This window comes from Pteropus alecto, unplaced genomic scaffold (genome assembly GCF_000325575.1).
Source record: "Pteropus alecto unplaced genomic scaffold, ASM32557v1 scaffold62, whole genome shotgun sequence".
Taxonomy (NCBI): Eukaryota; Metazoa; Chordata; class Mammalia; order Chiroptera; family Pteropodidae; genus Pteropus; species Pteropus alecto.
In genome coordinates this window covers 2184664-2206489 of record NW_006432491.1, presented here as the reverse complement: position 1 = coordinate 2206489, position 21826 = coordinate 2184664, and the positions used below count along the sequence as shown (strand labels likewise).

Genomic DNA, 21826 nt, shown 5'->3' with positions numbered 1-21826 from the left:
TTAAATTAATACATTTTGTCATATTTGGTTGACATGGCAGCAAGTAAAACATTTAGTATCAGTGATGCAAAAGGAAATAGTCCATTTCATACTTTGTCTATCAGAGGTCAATATTATATTTTTGCAATTTTTAGGAATATTTTATAATAAGATGAACAAAATTGCAGTTCTAATGTCAAATTATGGAATGAGAATGCCAAGAGAAATCTAAATCAGCAAATTAAAGTGCTTTTTTTAATGAGACTTTTTGCATGCTAGTGTCCTTGCTGTCATATGTCTTTTTTTTTTTTTTGCCTCCTTATGTCCCTCATAATACAATTATAGGGCATTAGTTTATGATCTGAGCCAATGTGTCTTTTGCATACAAAATAATCTAAAATACAGAATAACAATTTAATTGGTGTTTTTATTTATAGATAGCTAACAATTTTTATATTATTTACATAATTCAAATTATTTACTTTTTGTCTTCAGTTTTGATGAAAGCAGTATACTGGTACAAATCCACCAGGTGAGAAACAAGCTGTTTTACTCTTTTATGATTATTCACAGATGCCTTCCAGAATAGAAATGTTTTTGAAATCCCTTCTGACCTTTTTTTTTTTTTTTTTTTTCCCGGCAGAAATTTTAATTTGACTTTACAGTTGACTTGATGATATTATTGTTTCTTCAGGGTCTAAAATGAAATATGTTTATTAATTTTATATAGTCATGGTAAGTGGAAATACAAAGCTCAATGTATCAAGTCATGTACTTTGTTTTGCTTGTAGTAGCAGAGCTGGCAGCAGCAGAAGCAGTGACCTGATTGCTTAAAAAGAGTGGGTCCAAACAAGCTACTTTGGCAGCAAAGAAAGAATGAATGCAATGAAGAACAGCAAATAGATTTGAAAACTCCAGCTCCTGAAAAGAGAAATGAGTCAGACAAAATAAAAATAAATTTCTTTAAAAAATTGATAATAACTAGACAACTAGATAATAACTACACATTTTTTTTTTAAGTGCAATAAACTTAACTAGAACCAATTATATCTAATCTATGGAAACTGTAGAAATACTTGTTAAATATATAAATTTCATATGTATTGCAGATTTACCTCAAAATATGGTGGTGTAAGAGCTAGAGGAATGAAGCATTCTTATTATTCATAGAAGTCACTTCAGTATTGATAAATGCTGCATAAAACATTATTTGGACAGATTAAGATTTTATTCTTAATAAAATATAAGTAAAGAGAAACATGGGAGTTGTTTAAAAAGTATTTTTTTCTCTTTATACACACGTCAAATAATAAATTTGGAATGGGGCAATTTAAAAATATTTTCCACTATTCTTTAGAATGAGTTAGTATTTGTCATAGAATATTAAATATGAAATACTGAAAGTAAGGAGGTATGCATCTTTATAACATTAGAAGCCACATCATTCAATTTCAAAAAAAGAGTGCATGCCTTAATTTTAAATTTAAATAATTTTAATGCTCTATTTGGTTGTTTAAAATTGTTGTACGTGATTGTTGAAATTATGAGTATACTAGATAGATTTTAAAAGCTGACATCACAAATGTCTCTAGGAAAAAATATAAAAATATTTTAATTTCAAGCGAATCAAAAGAAGACAAATACATATTTGTGCTTAATGAAGTCTATATAATAAACTTATCCTAAAGAGGACAGAGGCTGATAAACCATATGAAATTGCTGATGAAATTGTTGTTTTATCATTATGTATTTGTAATAAAGAACTCAGAATTACATTTGATATGTACATTATTGAGAATATTTTCAGTTTATAGTATGTAGCAATGGAAAATAATTTTAAAAATATCCAATTAGGACATGTTTTAATATCTTCATGTGCCAAGGAACTGTTAAAATAATTCATTTTAGGAGTATTTTTTCTGGTCATGCCATAGCAGTGCAATAGAATTTAACATAGATTCATAGCTTTGTACAACATAAGTAAAATACCTATGTTGCCCCAGTAATCCCCTTCAAAACTTTAGCATTTCATAGCCAATTTTCTATGGCACATGTTGACTTATCCTAGAGAACAGCAAATATTTCATTTAACTAATTTAATTTCCTAAATTGTTTCTCCATAAAAATTATTTTAGTTACTTCATCGGAATAATTTCAGAAGCTTTAGTTTTAGCATTCCACTTTTATGGACTGTTACTATTACTATGATATGTTATTGTTCAACTAAAGTTTTCCCTGTTGTCTTAACCCCCAAATCCTCCATTCAGCATTTCATTTTTTGTGCAGTCAGCATATTTCTCCTGCAGATTTTGAATCTTTTCTGTGTCAACACATATTAAGTCCACCAGATATAAAAAGAGTGGGAAAGTTTTTGAAAATATGACATGTGATTGTGTGCTATTAAAAAAATAAAATTAAAACCATGTGATTTATTCTCCATGAAGGGGAAAATATTGTTGAATGTTGTAACTGGGCAAAAATATAACAAATAAATTCTCAAAAATAATTCGGACACATTTTTCTTAAATTGGAGACTATATCTTGCTTATCAAAAAACAAATATCTAAACATACAGAAATTTTGGAAAGATTAATATTTTCAATTATTTATGCCTTGTCAATTAATGTCAATTATGTGATGTAGATTGGCTCTCGAAAATTTTTAGAATTTTGCTCAGAGTGGTAATAATTGAGTGGTAAGCAAGAAATAATTGGCGTTTAGGAGAGAAAGGAGGCAAAGATGTGTTCAAGTTTAACTCTTGATTCCAATGTCAGCTCATCTTTCCTCAGCCTAAACGATTACCTTTGACAATGACATTCACTCCTAAGGCTTAGACGATTACTTCTATATAACTACAACCTTCTTTTACTCATTTATAATGTGAATCCTAGGCCTACATGTTAATCTATCTACTAAGCATCCACAGATGACTTCTACCAAGTTATTTACTACCTCCTTGTAATAAAGCTCTTCTCAATCCAATGAATCTCATTAAATATTAAGTTCTCTTCAAATTTAATCAATTTATTCAATTTGTAATTATTGATGCTTACTATGCATCTAGTCTTTTTCTTGGTGAAAAAATATGGTAGTGAGCAAAAAAACAGATGAAAATAAGTACTAATGGGACTTACATTCTAGTGGTGGGGGACAAAATATAAGTATATAAGTAAATTAAATATGATACTTCTAAATATGATAATAGGTACAGTCAAGAAAATAAAGCAGGAAAGAATAGTCAAAAGACATTGATGAACGAAATTGAATAAAACACAAAAAAAGAAAGATATTTTATGATCATGGATCAAAAAATTAATATTGTTAAATGTCCATATTACTCAAAATGATCTATAGATTCAATGCAATCTTTATCAAAATTCAATATCATTTTTTTCACATAAATAGAACAAACAATCCTAAAATTTGTATGGAACCACAAAAGACACCAAATAGCCAAAGAAATCTTGAGAAAGAAGAACAAAGCTGGAGGCAACATGTTTTCTGATTTCACCTATACAACAAAGCTATATTAATCAAACTAGTATGCTACTGACATAAAAACAGAAATGGATCAACAGAACAAAATAAACTCCAGAAATAAACCCACATATATATGGTCAATTAATTTAAAACAAAGCAGGCAATAATATACAATGGGGAAAAGATAGTCTCTAATAAATGTTGGGAAAACTGGACATCCACATGCAAAAGAAAGAAACTGGGCTAGTGTCTTATACTATATACAAAAATAAATTCAAAATGAGTTAAAAATTTCAATGCAAGATCTGAAACCATAAAACTCCTAGAAGAAAATATAGTCTATAAACTCCTCGACATCATTTTTGGTGATGATTTTTTGGGAATCCGATACAAAAAGCAAAGAGAAAAAATAAAAATGAACAATTGTAATGATATCAAACTAAAAAAAGTTTCTGCATAGCAAAATAAATAATCACCAAATAAAAAAGAAACCTACTGAATGGGAAAAATATTTGCAATATCTGATAAGGGATTATTATATATTATATATAAAGAACTCATACACATTTTAATAGCAAAAAAAAAAAAAAATTCAGTTAAAATGTGGGCAGAGAAACTAAACAGAATATTTTCCAAAGAAGACATACAGATGACCAACAGGTACATAAAAAGATGATCATCAGAGAAACACAAATAAAACCATAATAAGTTATCACTTCACATTTGTTAGAATGGCTATCATAAAAAAGACAACAAATAACAAGTGTTGGCAAAAATGTGGAGAAAAGGGAATGTTGTGCACTCTTGGTGGGAATGCAAATTGGTTCATCCATTATGGCAAACAATATGGCCGTTCATCAAAAAATTAAAAATCAAACCTTCATATAACACAGGATTTCCACTTCTGGGTATTTATTTGTAAAAAATGAACACATCCCCATGTTCATTCAGCATTATTCACAATAGCCAAGATATAGAAACAGCCTAAGTATTTGTTGATAGGTGAAAAAAAAAATTGTGATTATATATAATTATACACGCAAACACACAATGGAATATTCACCCATGAAAAAGCATGATTCTTGCCATTTGCAACAACATGGTGAACATTGAGGTCATTATGATAAGTGAAATAAGTCAGAGAAAGAAAGAAAAATAAAGTATGCTGTATCTTATATGTGGAGTTTAAGGGAAAAAAGCTCATAAATACAGAGATCAGATTGGTTGTTGCCAGATGTAGGAGTTGGGGGGTGGACAAAATGACTTAATTAGGTCACAAGGTATAAGCTTCCACTTGTAAAATACATGTCATAGAGATATAATATACAGCATAGTGACTATAATAATGCTATGTTGTATATTTGAAAGTTCCTAAGAGAATAATCTTATGTGACCTCATCATAAAAAAAAAAAAAAATTGTAACTGTATTGTGATGAATGTTACCCAGACATATGGTGGTGGCCACTTCACAATATATACAAATATCGAATCATTATGTTGTACACCTGAAACTAATATAATGTACATATTATTTATACTTGTTTTTTAAGAAGTCATTTTAATAGCTTCATAATTTCAGGAAAAAAAACAAGTTTAAATTCGTTTTATCACATATACTTTAAAAGTATATACAATAAAAATAATGTCCAAGTTAAAAATTTTAAAAATCTAAAGTATTTCTTTTGTGATCATCATATGCCTAGATATTATTTTTTAAATTCATTTTGCTAATAGTTTTTGTCTAGAATGTTTAATCTATTTACTTTAAATGTAATTACACATAAAACAAAATTTATATCTATCCTTGCTATTTGTTTACTATATATCTTAGTCTTTTTGTTCCTTTGTCCTTTCATTACTGCTTTCTTTTATGTGTGGATATATTGTCCAAATACATATATAATTTTAATTATGTATTAAATATAATTCAATGTAAATTTTATTACATATAAAATACATATTAATTGTAATTCTCTTGTTTCTTTTAATATATATTTAGTTATTTTCTTATTCCAGAAATATAATTAACATCTTAACAATCTAGTTCAGATTAATAGCAACTTAATTTCAATAGTATTAAAAATTTGTTTCAACATACCTCTCCCCTTTATGTTATAAACCTGATGACAGTTTTATAATCATTGTTTTATGAAACTGTCTTTTAAAACAGAAGAAAAGAATTACAAGCAAAATTGTATTTGTATTGTTAATTATATTTAATTAGGTAGTTCCCTTTAACAGTGCTCTTAATTTCTTCATGCGGATTCTAGTTACTGTCCTTATTTTATTTTTAAGAACTCTGGTACTTTCTGTACTGTAGATCTACTAGTGACAAATTATGTTCTCGTTGCTGTTGTCATTGTTATTTAATCTAGTAATGACTTATTATTCCTTTTGTTTTCGTTTATTATGAAAAATCATCCATTAATGATCCCATGTATGATTTGAGTTATTTTTTCCTTGCTGCTTTTAAGAGTCTTAATTTTGGGTTTTTGAAAGTTTAATCATGATGTTTAATTCTCTTTCTATTTATCTTACTTGGAGTTCACTGAGCTTCTGGGGTGTGTAAATTAAGTTTTTCATCAAATTTGAGATTTTCATTTATTTTATTCCTTCAAGTATTCTTTCTGCTCTTTCTTTCTCTACTCTCCTAGAATTCTCATTGTGTATATGATGGTACACTTGTGGACCTTTTTCATTTTTATTCTTTTATTGTTTTCCTGTTCCTTAGACCAGATAATAATTGACCTGTTGAGAGTTAAATGTATTGAACTTTTCAAGTTCATTCATTCTTTCTTCAAAAACTCAATTATGTTCAATTCCTCCAGGAAATTTTGTATTTCAGTTATTGCACTTTTAAGTTACAGAATTTCATTTGATTCTCTTTATTATTTCTATCTCTTCATTGACATTCTCCATGTCATGATACACACCATACTTTCAGTTCTTTGGGCATGGCTTTCTTTAGTTCTTTGAATGTATATGCAGTTGATAATTCCAAATTTTTGTTTAATACGTCCAACAGGTGGATTTCCTCAGGGAAATTTCCTACCGAAGATGTATTTTATTACATAAGGGCCACTATTTCCTGATTCTTTGAATGTCTCATAGTTTTTGTTTAAAATTGGACATTTCAAATAATATACTCTTGAACTTAGATTGCCATCTCTCCCAAGGGGTTGCCTTTGTCACAGTTTATTATTGAGTTGTTACTGTTCTTTGTGTGTGTGTGACTTTCCAATAGTAATTCATAATCTTTAAAATCTTGTATTTTTTGTCAATATTGCCAATAAAGTCTCTACTTGTTTAGCTCAGTGGTCACCTAATGACTGGGCAGATATTTCTTTAATGAATTGAAGCAATTTCTTCCAACTTTTCCATGGGGTTCTGTGTGTATTTTATGGGGATCCTTCAATGATCTGGCAGTTTACACCTCTTGTTAAGTTTTACTTCCTTATTTTACAAGCTCATATGATCAGCCAGAGCTGAGACATTAAGGGATCTTTCCTGGTCATGCACATAGCTCTGCATGTCAATGTGCCCCTCTAGGTTCTCAGAAGTATATTGGAGTTTTCCAAAGCCCCTTATTAATATCTTATTCATCAGACTTTTCCTCCACATTTCCTTAGTTTCTTATTAGCCTTAACTGGTATCACCAACTCGGGTAGCTGGAATCTTAAACAATTACTGCTAATTGTTTTCAATAAATACCTTAGGGCAGAGTTTTGCCAATGAACAATGTCTAAGTAATGTCAAATAATGAGAAGCACTACAGATGCACTTTTTCAGGGGATTGCCAAATAAATCAAATAATTACAATTTTCTGGCCAAAGAGCTTTTAGAGGTGCTCCAAGCCCAGTCTACACTCTTCAGTGGCTTCTGGTCCGCTGTTTTTCACAGCTATCATTTTTTTTCTAGGTGACTCATTTTCAAGGTGATAATGAATCTCTGGAGTGGGTGATTGAAATAGGGCAAGTTAAAATGCCACGAAGCTCTTTATTCTTACCAAGATTCATCTGTTTATTTTATTTTTAATAAATGCTCTACAGTTACTACAAACTTTTGGTTAATTTCCAGAGTTCTGAAAAATTAATTCTGACAATGTTGACTGTTTTCTCATTGCTTTTTCAGAGAAGTGCAATTTCAGAAAACCTTTCTGTGTCACTCTGGAAGTTCAATCCACATTGACAGTTGATCTCTTAAAATACCTAAGGTACAATGATTTTCAAAATATATGTGGTCAATAATATCAACTCATTTGTATTGCAATGTTTATGGACATAGATTAGATTTCAATCTACTTTTTTTGGACTCTTTTATTTTACTTTCTTCATCTACATTATGGATCCCCAATAATAACAACCTATATCTCTTTGTGGTTTGGGTTATTGATTTATTATGTATTCCATTACAGAGCTTGGTAAATAAAAACAGAAAATTTTTAATTGCCAATCTATATTAAACTGTTCGCTTTTAAAATCTTAAGTACCTCTAAAATCTTGATGTAATATAATCTTGTTTGATAATAATGTCTTGTGTCATACCTTTAAGTTAATTTAAAGAAAATAAGATTCTGATATATGTTAATATCATGTTTGTATCTCTTTTCTAATATAAAATTATTTAGTGAATGGTAATATGTTAGCGAATGTCTTGATACCTTTATAAAATTGAAGGAGACATGAATGTTAAAGTAAAGAAACTCATCTGGGGCATTGTTAGGCATAATTTTAACAGTTAATTCTAAAACAAATGCAAAAGACTAAATAATATTTGCAGCTTCAGAACAGTTCCATGGTACTTGTTTCATCAACTTATAATTTTTAGGTTGAAAGAGTTTATTTTTCTATTTTCTAATACTTGCATATATTTATATTTTGTTTTTATTAATTTACTTTTAATTATAGTTGACATACAATAATATGTACAACATACTGATTATACATTTATATATCATACAAAGTGATCACCCTAAGTCTAGTATACATCTGGCATCATATATAGTTATTACAATATTATTGACCATATTTCTTGTGCTGTACCTTACATTCTCATGACTATTTTTATAATTGGAAATTTATATATTCTTAATCTCTTTCACCTTTTTCACTCAGCCTCCAACACACTTCCCATTTGGCCACCATTACATTGATTATTTTAATTTTTTCTATTATTTCTTTATTATGAGAAGATAACACAGTATCTGGTTATTATACTCTGTATTTTAAGTTAATTTGCATTTTTGGAAAATGTTTTCAATTATATCTTTTTTCTTAAAATTCTGATTTTCAAAATGATTTTTGTTATATGAATTACATAAAATTTAATTACATTTCTTCTATAGGTAAAGGTGGCTTTTGGCAAGAAGGAATAAAGAATCAAAATAGCTCCCCTTGACAGCTACTTATTTTGGAGGCAGTTAATCTATTTGTTTTACCTAAAAGATGTTAATTTAAATTTTATAGCTTATCATATTAAAAATAAATATTCTAAAACCAACATAGATGGGTAAATGAACTTCAATATCTCTGTGGAGAAAATAGAAGACTTGAAAAATAAATTATGAAAAAGAAGGGGAAAAAATCTAATATAAATAAAATGGTTCAGAATCCTCAGTGATTCTCAGATGGTTAGAAGCCCTTTTAAAGGTAGAGGCACATGTTGTTCAGGTATCTTTTTTACCATATATTCCTTTTCTTAATCCAATTAATAGTTTGAAATGATCTCAGCTAAAACAAGCAGTATGTAAATTACACGCACACACAAATTGACTTTAATCCCCTCCATACACACTTTATTTCTAGCTGCTTCAGTTTCTTTTATAGTATGATGAAGGACCTGTACTAAGAAGTAGGTATCCTTGCCCTGTCCTTGTTTTTCTTCTCCATTATCTAAAGGGCCAGTGCTCTGGACAGTTTGTAGTAAAAGGAAAAGAACTTTGGAATTTTAGAAAACCTTTGGTTCAAGATGCCAAAAAGAGTCAAAAATTGTGAAAAGCAGGATATATAAGAAGCAGATCTTTTATTTCCAGTGCAGAGGCATATCCTTCATCCCAAATACCTACCCAGTTTTTTAAATATTAACTTCTCCTATATGAGACCTCAAGTGCCATAAAAATTTTTTAACCTTACCAGTTTTTCTTTTCTGAAAGGCAAACTTCAGCACATTGTGAATTCTTTAGTGGGGATTTTTTACAGACACTTACAGAGCATACAAAATGGTTTATCCACTTTATTATATACTCAATCCTTACCTTCAAACCACAGAATGTTTTGTCTCTAGATTAATCATCTAAGGCAGGAATTTTATCCAAAAATTATAATGAGAAAATGAAGATTTGTAGAGATTATCTAGAAGGTGGCATTACTGAAAGTCAATTCTTCAATTTCTTATTTGAGTCTTACTAAATCATAATATATGTGGAAAGATATTTTATGGCAGCATACAGTCTCTGAGACCCTGGGGGTTGGGGCAGGAAAAGGTTTGAGGGAAGAAGCATACAATGACAGAGTCTATTTAAAAGATTTCCAGAAGGGTGCTTCAAAATGGCGTAGACGATAGAGGCTCTATCGTCAAAATGGCGTAGACGATAGAGGCTCCAGCAACCAAATCAAAGTTGTGACGGAAACAAGGAGCAGCAACAAAGAAAACTCACCTGGGATTTAGATGAACAAGCCATACAACTAGAGAGAAATCCAAGAAAGCACCCTGCAATGGCAGAAGGTAGGACAGGGCAAGGACGCGGGACGACTAGTTCCAGAGCAGCTGAGTGAGAAGGAGACTGAGGCGGTGACAGCGGCAGTGGCAAAAGCCTATTAAAGGGGCCATGTCCACGAGTGAATTTTCATAGGATGAGCCTGCTCACTCTGAGCACCAGTGCCAACTCGGCTGCGTGCAGGGGGCATGAGGGTTTTACAGTGAGATATTGTCAGAGAGAGGGTCAAAGCGAGACTCCCTTGGTATCCATTGTTCTCTGATGAGCCCTCCCCACTCCCAGTGTGTGGACATCATCAAACTGGATAACAGAGGTCGCTCTACCCAGAAGATTCCCTGAAACCCTTCCTCCCCTAACCCGGGCCCCACCCAAGACACATCCAGGTATATACTCAGTGAGTCATATGCGCCTTGCTGAGCAGTACCTAGACTCACATTGGAGGCAGCTGGCTTCGGTTTCTGGTGTGGCCTTTTGATGCAACTATAAGCACAGTCTCTGTGGATTGCTTACTGAATCTTGACAGGTGGCTCCAGAGGGGTAGAGGCTTGTGCTAAATTTGGACTGCAGCTGAACCCCTCTCAGGACTGTGCCACTGGACATCTACATCACAAATCTGCACTAATAAGACCAGGAGAGTTAAGAGCTTTCCTTAGTACATAGACACAGAAAGACAGCCAACATGAGAAGACAAAGAAGCTGAAACCATATGAGAGAACAGAATAGAGGTCTAGATAAAATAGAGTCAAGTAATTTAACAGATGAGGAGTTCAAAACACTGTTTATAAAGATACTCAATGAACTTTTGGGAAATGTAGAGAACTCCAACAAAGAGATAAAAAAAAAAAAACATAAAAATAGAACTGGAAATTATAAAAGGGAACTAGTCTGAAATGGAGAACACATTATCTGAGATGAGAAGTATATTAAATGGAATAAACAAAGTGAATAAGGAAGAGGATCAAATGACCTATACAGTGGATGGGAAAGTCAAGGATACTCAATCAGTGTGGCAAGAAAAAATAAGCCAAGACTATAAAGATTATTTAAGGAGAATATGGGACACTATTAAGACTCCAAATACTCGTCTGATCGGCGTAAGTGAAGAAAATCAAGATGTTGAACAGCCGTTTGAAGATATAATGATGGAAAACTTTCCTAACCCAGTTAAGGAAATGGACATAAAACCCCGGAAGCTCAGAGGATTCCAAAAATCAGGGATCCAAAGAGGCCCACACCAAGACACATCATAATTAAAATGCCAAATGTTAAATGCAAAGAAGAAAATTTAAAAGCAGAAAGAGAAAAACAAAAAATTATATATAAGGTAACACCCATGTGACTGGCAGTTGATTTCTCAAGAGAGACTATGCAAGACAGAAGGGTCTGGCAAAAAAAAAAAATTCAAAAGAATGAAGACTCAGGATATACAACCAAGAATAATTTATCCAGCAAAGTTATCATTTAGAGTTGAGGGACTTCTTTAAGAAGAAAAAACACCTATCAAAATCAGGAATAAAGAATGGTAACAACTACATTCTTATCAATAAGTACCTTAAAAGGAAAAGAATTAAGTGCTCCAACCAAGGGATGGAGTAGCTAAAAGGATAAGAAAACAAGACCCCTACATATGAAAAGGAAGGGGATGGAAAAAGATATTGCTGTGATGAACCTAAGAGGTATTTAAGTCAGACAGAGAAAGATAAACACTATATGATTTCACTTATATGCGGAATTTAAGGAATAAAAAGAACAAACTAATCAAAAACAGATTCATAAATATAGTGAACAATTTGGTGATGGACAAAGGGGGCGGTTGGAGGGTTGAGAGAATGGGATGAAGGGTTAAAGAAGTACAAATTAGCCGACGGATGGTCACAGGGATGGGAAGCATGGCATAAGGAATGCAATACATTAATACATTGGCTAGGTGGAGGGTCAGGGGAGGGAGGGAGCAATTGGGGGTATCATTTTACTAACTATATAGATGTCTAACCAATATACTGTATACTTGAAACTAATTAAAATTTTTAAAAAATTAAAAAATTAAAATAAAAGTTTTCCAAACTATGCACTGATCTAAATAGATAAGCAATTTTCCTTTCCTTCTCTTATTGTACTGTACCAAAAATACTACCTTGGCTCCCAGATCTCAAATCCAGTAATTTAGAATTAATATGCTGTATACATGAGTTTAGGAAATACATGTATATATTTTTTTCTTTAACTAAGAAATTTAGTTATGGACAACTATGAGAATATGTTAGTAATCTTTGATTGTCTATAATAACAACATATATAAATTACTTTTTAAAAGTTTAAAGTAGCAGTAAAATGAGATTTTATTGTAAATTGTCAAATAAGATTTTATTGTGAATTGTCAAATAAGTACAATATTGCTCAAGATTTCAGTTAGGAACCATTCTTCTGTTCTAGGAAAATTCAGAGAAGTTTAATGAGGCTTTGGAAAATAGATGGAAAACTTATTAAGCTTTCTGAGTCATGAAGTGAAAATTTGAGTTTCTGCTTTCAAAGAAAAAGTATAGCAGGCTTTTGTATTATAATATTATTCTCATATAGTTGTAAGACAGCATCAGCAACAAAAAATTAAATTCCTTCAAGTTCCACATAAAACTACATGCCTTTTTTCAGTATTTCTGAAACTTCTTTTTACAACGAAAAGTTAAATATAATTTAGAATGTTTAATCTTGTAGTAAATATAGTAACTCAGACAATCATGTCCCCCAAACAAACCATATTTTTTTGTTAAATAACCTCTGGTTATAATGTATTTGCCTTGTAACTGGGAATGTACATATATATTATTAAATTAAGACATGTTTTATCAAAAATATTTGCTTATCACATGTGGCAAGATCTGAGTTCACGCTCTAAAACAGTTTATCACTTTTTCAATTATTTTCAAAAGAAAAAAAAAATTTTAACAGCTTCCATATTTAACCCCCTTTTTTGACCCATATTTCAAATGTGGCTCACTTTTCATTTCATTTCATAGAACTTTATTTTATATCTTTGACATGTAAAAATGTATACATTTAAAATGTATGAATTGATGTTTTGGTATATGTATACATTGTGAAAAGAGCACAACGATCAAGCTAATTAACATATTCTCACCTCTACATAGCTACTATGTACATGTAGATTTTATTATAAAATCTATCCTTATTGCAAATTTCAAGTATAAAATACAATAGTGTTAACTATCATCATCACATTATACATTAGATTCCTATTTACTTGCATAAATGAAACTTTGTACCCTAGGATTAACATCACTCCATCACTCCATGCCCCCAGGCCCTGGTGATGATCATTCTACTGTACATCTACATTTGAGTTTGACTATTTTAGTTGCCATGTATAAGTGAGATCATGTAATATTTCTTTTTCTGTGTCTTGATTATTTCACTTATAATAATGCCCTTCAGCTTCATCCTTGTCACAAATAGTAGGATACCCTCTCTTTTAAGGTGAATAATATTCTATTATGTCTGCCAAATATATATCACATTTTATTTATCTCCTCATCTATCAAAGGACATTTAGATTTGTCCCATATATCTTGGCTATTATAAATAATGTTATAATGAACATGGCAATGCAGATATCTCTTCATGATACTAACTTTATTTTATTTGAAAATATACCCAGAGGTGGAATTGATAGATAATTATGATAATTCTGGTCATTCTATTTATTTTTTGAGGAATGTTTATACTGCTTTCCATAATAACTGTACCATTTACAATCCCATCAACAGTGTATAAGGGTTCCCTTTCTCCCCATCCTTGACAACATTGTTATGTTTTGTCTTTTTGATAATAGCCATCTTAATAGGTATCTCATTGTGGTTTTATTTGGATATCTATGATGATTAGTGATGTTGAGTACATTTTTATATATTTGTTAGCTATTAAAATTCCTTCTTTTGAGAAGTCTATTATGCCCTGTGCTAAATTTCGAAATTGAGTTATTTTGTATTTTTGGTATTAAATTGTATGAGTTCTTTATATACTTTAGATGTTAACCCATTATTGAATATACGGCTTACAAATTATTTTTTTCTCATTTTATAGTCTATTTTCTTGACTTTTATTTTTGTTTTTTTTTAATATTTATTTGCATTGATTTATTTACTTGTTAGAAGCTTTTTAGTTTGATGTAGTCCCACTTCCCACTTGTCTATTTTGGCTTCTGGTGCCTATGCTTTCAGTGTTGTATCCAAAAAATTATTGTGAAGATCAATGTCAAGGAAGTGTTTTTCCATTTTCTTCTAAGACTTTTATGGTTTGAGCTTTTACATTTAAGTTTTTAGCTCATTTTGAGTTCATTTTTATGTACAGTGTAAGATAGCAACCCAAAATCATTCTTTTGCCTCTAGGCATTACGTTTTCACAGCATCTTTTATTAAAAATATTGTCCTTTCATCGTGTGTTCTTGGAACCCTTTTCAATGATCAGTTTACCATAAATGTATGGGTTTATTTCTGAAATTTCAATTACGTTACACTGGTCTATATGCCTATTTTTATGCTTGTACCATATTGTTTTAATTACTTTAGCTTTGTAATATAATTTGAAATTAGGAAGTGTGATGTTTCTAGGTTTTTTCTTTTTGAACAAGAGAAATATTACATGATCTCACTTATATGTGGCATCTAAAATAGTCAAACTCAAATGCAGATGTATAGTAGAATGATGGTTATCAGGGGCTGGGGGGAGTGAAAAATGGAATGATGTTGGTTCTAGGGTACAAAGTATCATTTATACAAATAAGTAGTGATGTAATGTATAATGTGATGATTACTCTGGCTATTTGGGGTCTTTTGTGGTTCTATATAAATATATTTGTTTTAAATTTTTGTAAATATATTATTATAATTTTATAGGTATTGAATCTATAGATTAATTTGGATAATGTGGCTATTTCAAGAATAATTTTTTCTATTTCATCAATATAATATATTTCCATTTATGTCTTTTAAATTTTTCATCAATGTTTTATAGACTTCATTGTACAAGATTTTTACCTCCTTAAGTTAATTCCTCAGTAATAATCTTTTTGTTGCTATTGTAAATGAGATTATTTTCTCAATTTCCTTAGCTCATTGTTAGAGTATAGTGATACAACTGATTTTATATCAATTTTATATCCTGCTACTTTAGTGAATTTGTTAATTAGTTCTAACATATTTGTGTAGAGTCTTTAAGGTTTTCTATGTGTATTATCATGCCATCTGCAAGCAGAAATAACTTTACTCTTTCCTTTCAATTTGGATATATTTATTTTCTTTTCTTGTCTAATTGCTCTGGCTAACACTGTCAGTGCTATGTTGAATACTAATGGCATGCATGGGCATTCTTACCTTGTTCCAGATCTTAGAACAAATTCTTTCATTTTTTTCCCTATTGATTATGATGTTAGCTGTGGGTTTTTGAAATATAGTTTTATTATGTTGAGGTATCTTCCTTCTGCACCTATTTCGTTGAGTTGTTATAAAAAAGAAACTTTGTCAAATGCTTTTGTACATCTAATGAGATAATCATGTGGTTTTTATCTTTTATTCTGTTAATGTCTTATATCATATTAATTGATTTTTATGTTGAACCATCTTGTATTCCAGACATAAATTCTACTTGGGTATGGTGTATGATCTTTTTAACATGCTGTTGAAGTTAATTTGCTAGTATTTCATTGAGGATTTTTACTTTAATATTTACCAGGGTAATTGGCCAGTGGTATTCTTTCTTTCTGTGTCTTTGTCTGGCTTTGGAATCAGGGTGATGCAGGCCTCATAAAACCAATTTGGGAATGTTTCTTCTCTTATTTTTAGAAGAGTTTAAAGTTTTCTCTTATGTTTTGAATATTAGAACTTAACCATTTTGGTCCTAGGCTTTTCTTTGTTGGAAGATTTTTGATTATTGATTCAGTCTCCTTGTTATTTGTCTGTTTAGATTTTTTATTTCTTTTTGATTTAGTTTCCATAGTTTTTATGTCTCTAAGGAATGTATTTATTTCTTCTAGATTACCCAACATGTTGATATATCTGTTGTCAATAGTCCCTTATGATATTTTTTATTTCTGTTATTCATTGTATTTTTTCTACCCAAATAGAATGTTTTATTTTCCACAGAAATATATGTAAAATATAATATTAAATCCATTTAAGACTAGCCAAGACTTGATATTACAATTTAAATACTCAAATATTTTATTCATAAGGTGTTTGGTGAAAGATTTACAATTATATGACCATTGATATTATTAAGCTATATCAATAAAAATACAATCTTTTTCAATAACTATCCCCAAACCAGCAATAAGCAAAATAAAAAGTGAACAGCATCATAAACTACTTAGTAAAACCTTGAAATACCAGGAGAAACTATTTTAATATAAATCTTTTAGACATAATTCCTAGGCTACATATTTGCTTTTCTATATAAAATGAGATCAGAGTGAGAAATACAAAATAAGATTTTGATAAATGAATACTATTTAATATTTTAAGGATGAAAAATGTTCTATTGGATCATAACTAATGGAGATAAAGCAAAGCAAATTCTAGTAAAGCAGGCAGTGGCCTTCTGATCAAACTGTTGTGGGATTACAATTCCTTTCTAAATAGAAACTATTGCAACTCATATTTCAACCAGAACTTAAATTTATTTTATGTTTAAAATTAAGAATAAAAAGTAAAAGTTTAAAAGTTACATTGTGTTAAATTCCTTCAAAGCATGTAAATTCCTTTAGCATTTTTAATCATTTGAGATCTATTATTTTGTTGTATCAGATTTTCAGTAAAAATAAAGTGGAACTCAGGAATGAAATTGTAGAAACCTTTAACTCTACAAAATAGATCTATATAGCTAGGTCTTTACATATGAAAAATTTTTGCTACCCAACTATTGAGCTAAAATAACAAAAATCATGTCCATAATAAGTTTTATTGTCAAATTTTTGTTTTATTTATGTCACTAATTCGCTGGGGTTATGGAAAGTTAAAAACTAATAATCAGACTCACTATGACAATTATTTTTCTTATAGAAGTGGCATTATTAGTATTTTAGAAATAAATATAGTTCTACTTTTGGTATGATAGAGCAGATGTATGTTTCCCTATCCTTGCCCCTCACCCCTACTCCTCAGTATAACAAAAAGCCCTGGATATGATCTGCAAAAGAAACAAAAGGACCCTCTGAAAGAAGGTGAGAAGAGGCAAATAGGCTAGGGGTCTGGAAACCTCAAGTCCCACTGAGAAACAATATCATGGTTAGGTCTCTGTTTTTGTTTTTGGTTTTGTTTTTTTTCAGCAACATACATCTCACACAAGATAGTGGGGACTCTGAGGATCCAGAAATACCAATGAGTGCAAAAATGAATAAATGAAAGAACAAAACTAGGAGATATCTACTCTCTCTAGCCATTCAACTTGAAAAGGAGCAGTACAGCCAAGCAGGAAACTTTTATACATTAATTGCTCTACTTTAGCCAAATGCTACAGAAAAATTGTTGACCACTCCTGCAAAGGCTGAGCAAAAAGCCTAGACTTTTACATTTGCCAAGCTGTAATAAAGTCATATCTTAGGCTATTAAAAAAAGTGAAATCATACTGAATGAAAATAGAAATACAATATGTCAAACTTTATAGAATGCAATAAATGCAGTGCTAATAAAAATTATAGAATTAAATATTTATATTAGAAACAATGAAGTTTTAAATCAACAATCTAAAATCTCATCTTGTAAAATGAGAAAAAGAAGAGCAATATAAAACCAAAGTGGGATATTGAGAATTTTCTAACAAAATTAACAGAAAAATAGAGAGAAGTCACCATTGCTGATTTCAGAAATAAAACAAGAATATCATTAAATAATCTTCAGTCTTCAAGGTGACAATAAGGAAATACCATGAAAACGTCTACACACATAAATATGACAACTTACATAAAATTCGCCAAGACCTTGAAAAATAAAAATTACAAGTGATCAGATAAGAATGGATAATTTAAATAGCTATCTATTAAGTAAATTGAATTCATAATTTAAAAATATGACAAAAATAAAATAACCTGGCCAGATGGTTTTACTAAAGAGTTCTACCAAAACTTTAGGGAATAATCAACAATGATTCTACATAATATCTTCCAAAATATAAAGGAGGCGCGATCATGTTCAACTTATATTCTAAAGCCAGTTTTACCTTGATACCAAACAAGTAAAAATAGTACAGACAAAAAAAACAAACAAACAAACAAAACGAAACAAAACAAAATGAAACAAAGCAAAACAGCTTTATAAATCAATATCTCCCATGGATATAAAGGCAAATATACATAATAGATTTTTGACAAATAAATCTAACAATATATGTAAAGAATTACACATCATTATCAAGTAAGATTTATTTCAGGAATGTAAGATTGGTTCAATGTTTGAAGATCAATTAATATAGCCCACCATAATAATAACCTAAACAATAAAATTTACATAGTTATATTAGTTGATATCCAATCATAATGAAAACTTTGAAAAAATTAGAAGTAGAGGGGAAACTAACAGAACCTGAGGGGAAAAAAATGTTATTCAAGCACTTAAGTTAGTAACATACTTAATGGTGAAAGACGAAATGTTTTTCTCTAAAATAAGGAACAAATAAAGAATGTCCAAAACTATTCAATATAGTTTTAAATGTATAGCCACAACAATAGGCATAAAAAATAAAGATAATGTGATTAAAATATTTAAATATATGTACAATTTCTTTTTGATGATCTATGTAGAAAAATGCAAAGAATCCTACAAACAAAAATTGAAACCTAGCACTAATAAGTGTATTTATACAGGTTTCAAAGTATAGTTTCAAATAGTACCGATACAATATACAAAACAAAATTTAAAAATGCCATTTATATTCTCTGAAAAAGAAGAAATGATTTACCTAGACATACACTAACAAAACATGCATAGGATTTGTATGATGAAAATTATCAAAAAGTCCTAAAAAATAGAAAAATAGCTTTTGTTGCTTCAAGAAATCAACATAGTAAAAGTTGTCAATTCTCCTCAAATTGATATGTCTTATGCCATTTCTATCAAAGTGCCAACAAAATTATTTATAGACAAGATAATTCTAACATATATATGGGGAAAAAAGGAACTAGAATAGCTAAAGCAATTATGAAAAATAAGAATAAAGTAGAAATAATTCTTCATTTCAAGTATTATTATATAGATAATTTATTGAAGAATGTATTATATTAATAGAGAGAGATGCACAAATGAAATAAGAAATATTATCCCATAAATATGACCAATTAATTGATTTTGACAAAATTGCAAAAACAATTAAATGGAGAAAGAACAATCTTTAAAATAAATGATGCTGGAGTAATTGCACATCCATAGGCAAAAGAGTGAAAGTTAAAAAGTGAACTTAGAAGTGTCGTATATTTAAATGTAAATAGCAAACCTATAGAACTTTGAAACCTGTGTCTTGCTGAAGAATTCTAGACATGACAACAAAAGCATAATCTACAGAAGAAATAATTGACAAATTATTTAAAGAATGGGAGAAACTCCAGAGAAAGAACTAAAAAAGAGAGGCAAGCAACCTTCCAGAAACAGAGTTCAAATTACTGGTTATAAGGATACTTGAGGAACTTAGTGGAAACTTAAAAAAAGAGATAGCAAGCTTTAAAAAAGGACATAAAAGCCATAAAAAACAACCAATCACAAATGAAAAATACAATAACTGAAATGAAGAATACACTAGCAGTAACCAACAGAAGATTAAATGAAGCAGAGGATCAGATCATCAATTTGGAAGACAAGGTAGCAGACAACATCCAATTGGAACAACACAAATAAAATTAAATAAATAAATAAAAATAAATGAAGATAGTTTAAGGAATTTCTGGGGCAACATCAAGTATAATAACATTTACATCATAGGCATACCAGAAGAAGAAACTAGAGAGCAAGAAATTGAGAACTTATTTGAAGAAATAATGATAGCAAAATTTCTGAATGTAGTGAAGGAAATAGACATAGAAGTCAAGGAAGTGTAGAGAGTCTCAAACAAGATGAACCCAATGAAGCCCACATCAAGACATATCATAATTAAAGTGCCAAAAGTTAAAGACAAAAAGAGAATCTTAAAAGTAGCAAGAGAAAAGCAGTTAGTTATCAGAAGGGAGCCCCCATAAGACTGTCAGCTGACTTCTTAACAGAAACTTTGCAGGAAAGATGGGATTGTCAGGAGATATGCACAGTGATAAAAACCAGGGAACTACAGCCAATACTACTCTACACAGAAAGACTATCATTTAAAATTAAGGAGATATAAAGAGCTTCCCAGACAAGAAAAGCTAAAGGAGTTCACCACCACCAAAACAGTATTATAAGAAATGTCAAAGGGACCTTTTTATGAAGAAGGAGGAGAGAACATTAATAGGAATGATCAAATGGTAATAACTATCAACAATCACTGTAAATGTAAATGGATTAAATGTTCCAATCAAAAGACATAGGGTAGCTGAATGGATAAGAAAACAGGACCCATACATATGCTGTCTACAAGAGACACACTTCAGATTAAAAAATACACACAGACTGAAAGTAAAGAGATAGAAAAAGATACTTAATGCAAATAAAGATAAAAGAAAAGCTAAGGTAGCATTACTTATATTAGACAAAATAGACTAAAAAAACAAATGCTATGATAAGAGACAAAGAGAGACATTACATAATGATAAAGGGATGAATCCTACATTAGAATATAACCCATGTAAACATTTAAGCACCCAACATAGGCACACTTAAGTACATTAAGCAAATATTAACCAACATAAATGAAGAAACCGAAAGTGATATACTCATAGTAGGGGACTTTAACACAACGTTTATATCAAGGGATAGATTCTCCAGACAGAAAATCAATAAGGAAACAGCAGCCTTCAATGACAAATTAGATCAGATGGATTAATTGATATTTTTAGAGCATTTCACCCCCAAACAGCAGAATATACACTCTTTTCAAGTGCACATGGATCATTTTCCAAGATAGACGACATGTTAGGCCATAAAACAGGTTTCAATAAATTTAAAAGTATTGAAATTACACCAAACATCTTCTCTGATCATAATGGCATGAAACTGGAAATCAATTGCAAGAAAAAAAGTGAGTCTAATGGCTATGCCATCCTGAACAAGCCCAATCCCGTTTGACTTCAGAAGCTAAGCAGCCTTGGGCCTGGTTAGTACTTGGATGGGAGACTACCTAGGAAGACCAAGTGCTGTAGGCGTAAAAAATAAAAAAATAAGGGATTGTAAGCTAACAAGATCCTTGCAATCTGTGAGGTCAACCAAGGGTTGCCTCGTCTGAAAAAAAAAAAAAAGTGAAAAACATACACACGAAGAGGCTAAGTAACATGCTTAACAATTAACGATTAATGATTAGATCAAGGAAGAAATCAAAAGATATTCTGAGGCAAATGAAAGTTAAAACAGAACAACCAAAACTAAAAGGGAAATTCAAAGCAATACAGGCTTATCTTAAGAAACAAGAAAATCTCAAATAAATAACCTAACTCTAGACCTAAAAGAACTAGTAGAAGAATAGCAAAA

General features: G+C 30.3%; 1 protein-coding gene across 2 annotated transcripts in view; it reads right to left on the bottom strand.

The window, feature by feature from the left end:
- Positions 1-707: 707 nt before the first annotated feature.
- The window catches only part of SNTG1 (syntrophin gamma 1), a 510335-nt gene continuing 489216 nt past the window's right edge, over positions 708-21826 (bottom strand). Inside the window, exon 18 of one of the 2 annotated variants that reach the window (XM_025043728.1) lies at positions 708-900. In XM_025043728.1, coding sequence (XP_024899496.1) covers positions 742-900 — 159 coding nt within the window. In that variant the 3' untranslated portion in view covers positions 708-741. The remainder of the gene's footprint in view (positions 901-21826) is intronic. The other variant, XM_025043729.1, reaches the window with a different exon arrangement.